At 35.5% G+C, this 3,666-nt stretch overlaps 1 protein-coding gene across 1 annotated transcript; it reads right to left on the minus strand.

Annotated features, from left to right (window-relative positions):
- Nucleotides 1–532: 532 nt before the first annotated feature.
- On the minus strand, nucleotides 533–3,230 carry LOC117170099 (E3 ubiquitin-protein ligase arih1l-like). The gene has a single exon (XM_033356626.1). The coding sequence runs from the start codon at nucleotides 3,078–3,080 to the stop codon at nucleotides 1,563–1,565; it is 1,518 nt and encodes a 505-aa protein (XP_033212517.1). The 5' UTR covers nucleotides 3,081–3,230; the 3' UTR covers nucleotides 533–1,562.
- Between the last annotated feature and the right edge of the window lie 436 nt (nucleotides 3,231–3,666).

Raw genomic sequence — 3,666 nt, forward strand, 5'->3', positions numbered from 1 at the left:
TATCCTTATATTTTTTTAATATCCTGAAAAATCAAGAAAATATGTTCTAAAATTTCTTGAATACACGAATTTTCTTCACAATTTTGTAGTCTTTCAAAGTTGAAAAATTTTGCTTTAAATTTGTTTTTATTCTCTTTAGAAATGATTTAAAAAGTGTTTGAAATCTCTTTTACTCTACTTTAAAAAAATTCCTTTTTAAAAATAAAAAATCATCTGAAATTTTTCTAATAATCTTAAGAAAGTTTTTATTCTCTTGAAACATTTCAAAATCTTTAAAATCTTATTTTTTTCGAAATATTCTAAGATTTTCATTTTGTCAAAAATATTTTAAAATCTAAGCAAAGATTGTATTGAAAAGGTCACTAAATGTCAGTATAAATACTGACGACGAATTTAATGGATTGAAACGGAATTAAAATGTGAATTAAAATTGTTTTAAGAGAAACGGAACTAAAATTCAACAATTTAACATCTTTAAGTGTATTCTGAAAGTTACTTTGAAAAATAGAAAAACTCAATGTAAAAACGCTGCTTTTGATTGCATGGCACTTTTATTCATAAATCACAAGGCACATTGAGAAAATATTGACGTGATCTCTTAAATTTGTCACGATTACTTCACTGGGAGGTAAATCTCCCATCATTCCATTTAGAAAAATATAAATAAGACTGGTTCGAAATTTATATTAACTTATAATAATATAGTGTTACATATTATTATTCGATCCCTCTGTGTTAAAAGGACCTCTTTCGCAGTATAAGTCTAAAACTAACACTCTCGTGTATATTACTTCTAATTATTCTTAATTCACTTGAATTTCTTTGGTTCTTTGTATTATTTTGAATTGAACAAAATGCTTCTAAATTATTGAAATCTTCTGAATTTAAGAAATTCAGCAGAACTCTGAAGAATTCAAGTGAATTAAAGGAAAATCCCAAAAAGCAGAGTGGTTTGTTTAGACAACAAACACTGGAGTGGCCGTTTTAGAAGTACTCTTCATGAGAGTTTCTTTCAACATAAAGGCATCCAGTTATAATTATGTTAATACAATTAATTTCTTTATAAAATTAGAACAAACTTATTCTAACGATTCGTTAAAAATGAGAAAATATTACAAATATTGACTCATCTATTTCCGCGTAGACGTTATTTACTCTAAGCTTTGATTCCTCGGTACTTCACTACAAAAAATACTTTAATTAACACTTAGCAATGTACAATAACTAAACAAACAGCCATGTTCTGAACCCTAAACTACCGAAATTTGATACTTCTCTTCAGTTTCGGGGCGTGAATTTAAAGATTACAATTGCTTGAAACTCTGGTGAAATTGGCTTGTCGCTTTTTAATGATAGCGATAAAATTGGGTTTCAAAATAAGCATAGATTCGAAACGCGTCAGGTATTTCGACAAAAAGTGTTGTACAAAATCTGAATTTTCTGCATTGTTTCTAGTCCTATTGCTTCTCTTTGTAACTCACTTGTTATTCGACCTTTACGTTGTATGGACATTTGGGGTTTATCACAGCTGTGGATGCCTTCGATATTCCTTTAGATTTTTGTTACAAGTGGTCCCACCAATTTTCCTCGTAACCTTCATGTACATGGTTCAGAAGTGCTTCCCTGCGACTAGCGCAATATTTGTACTTGTCTTGAACCTTCTGTTTAATGTCAATATGATTCTCGCTGGTAATATCTCGTTCCAAATACTCAGATAAACACTCTGTCGCTCTTTCCAGGTCTTGTTGGTTGTTCTCGAAGATCACAGTCTGATTATTTTTTTTCAAATAATACGGGAAGACGTACGTGTACATCAGTGTTTGCCGACAAAGACAGAGAATGTCCACAGCTTTATTGAGGAACTGCACCTCGATCCAGGCCATACTATGCTCCTGCATCTCGTCCATCTTTTGCCGAACGCTGGCGTAGAGTTTGTGCTCAAATTTGAGAGACTGCATGTGATTCATGTAGCGGCTGTAGTAGAATAAGTACCGCTCAAGAAAAATTCGAGACTTTTCTTTCAGTTCTTGGTTATCGCCATCGTAGCGGTTACAATTGTAAGCGTTTCCTGTATGAGTGTTCCAGAATTTTAAGCACACCCAACAGAAGTCTTGTCTACAGCTCCCGTTTGTGCATAACATACGATTGCATCCTCCGTTCTTCTCGATTACCGCCTTACACTTAGGACAGTCCTTAGTGTTCGCTGAGATCCAGTTGTACGTCTCCGAGTCATCGACACACTTCTTGATCCAGTTTCGCAGAAGATCGCACTTTACCGGGTCGTGCCAGTTTAGTCCGCAGCTGAAGCAGAAGGTATGTCCGCATCTGCAAGTTACACTTTGAAATCCAGGGTATTGAACCTTAATTGCGTTGCTACAGTCTGGAGCTGGACACCATGTCAACAGTCTGTTGCATTCGACAAAGCTATTTGTGATGAGAAGCTGGTATTTCAGCTTAACCTTTCGGTGTTTAAGGAGTTGCATAACACTTGCATCGTCAACCAAGATTGAACAATCGTGTGCTGCGCAAGAAATTGTTTGACCGACGCCTTCTTCCATGATTTTTGTTGTTAGATATTCGTCCCAACAGTCAATGCAAAAACGATGTCCGCACTCCAATCCAGTCATCATATGCTTTGTTAAAGTACTGAAGCAGATTTCACACTGTTCTTTTTCAGTCTTCGACGTGCATCTCTTCGAAGAACATTGAGAAGGTTGGTCACCTGTTGGGCCATGTTTGAAAGGATTTATAACTCGTGCATTCTCGAACAGTTTTTCTTGATTTCCATCGTAAAACCGTTCCATTAGCTTCTCTTTGTCCCACTTGAAGTGATTGAGTAAAATCCGCGCTGTCGTCACTGGAATGCCCACGACTGTGTTTACTTCTCTAATAGAATTGACCATATGTTGGACAGTTTGTTCTGTGGAAAGAACTTCAAAGGCCTGATTGTTATCTTCGTTCGCTTGCTCTGGGCTATCTCCGGATTCCATATCACAGTCAGTCGCGTATTCCAGATTTTCGTCTTCATTTAATTCGTCACCGGAGTTCACATCGCTACACGATTCCTCACCGGCGGCCATAGTTTTTCTATTGCAAAATGTCTTAATTTGATCATTTAACTGCACAGGCGAATGATTCTGTTTCTTTAGATGCGTGATGTCACACTTAATGATGTTTCTGGATCCACTCGTAGTCTCAGTGTGGGAGAAATTTGACGGAGACTCTCAAGAAACCATGTAAAGAGAGAAAAATCAATTAGGATGACGAGGCTACCACAATATTGATAATAATTGATAGAATAGTTTTTTTCTGTCATATTTAAATGGTCTATTCCGCAGCTTATTTGAGAATAATTTATTAAGGCCATATGATGAGTGGGTCACGTGACAAAATTCCTACCTTACCGGAACTTCTTTTATTTCCCAGTTTATTATCACACGAAATGCCACATCGACATGAAAATTTGGCATACTAAGCAAGAAGCACTAAGAATGGTGGGCCTGGTCCTAAATTTGTATAATTATGAAAAAAAATTTTGTTGTGAATAATTTTGTTTGCTTTTTTCATAATTATTAAAATTCGGGACCAGACCCACCTTTCTCAGTGCTTCTTATTTATTATCCCAAATTTTCAACTCGATATGGCGCGTCGTGTGAAAATAAGTTT

This window comes from Belonocnema kinseyi, chromosome 3 (assembly GCF_010883055.1).
Source record: "Belonocnema kinseyi isolate 2016_QV_RU_SX_M_011 chromosome 3, B_treatae_v1, whole genome shotgun sequence".
Classification (NCBI taxonomy): domain Eukaryota; kingdom Metazoa; phylum Arthropoda; class Insecta; order Hymenoptera; family Cynipidae; genus Belonocnema; species Belonocnema kinseyi.

Bases quoted from the DNA above. Each gene is read 5' to 3' on its own strand.
- LOC117170099 (XM_033356626.1), bottom strand. From the start codon at position 3,080: ATGGCCGCCGGTGAGGAATCGTGTAGCGATGTGAACTCCGGTGACGAA.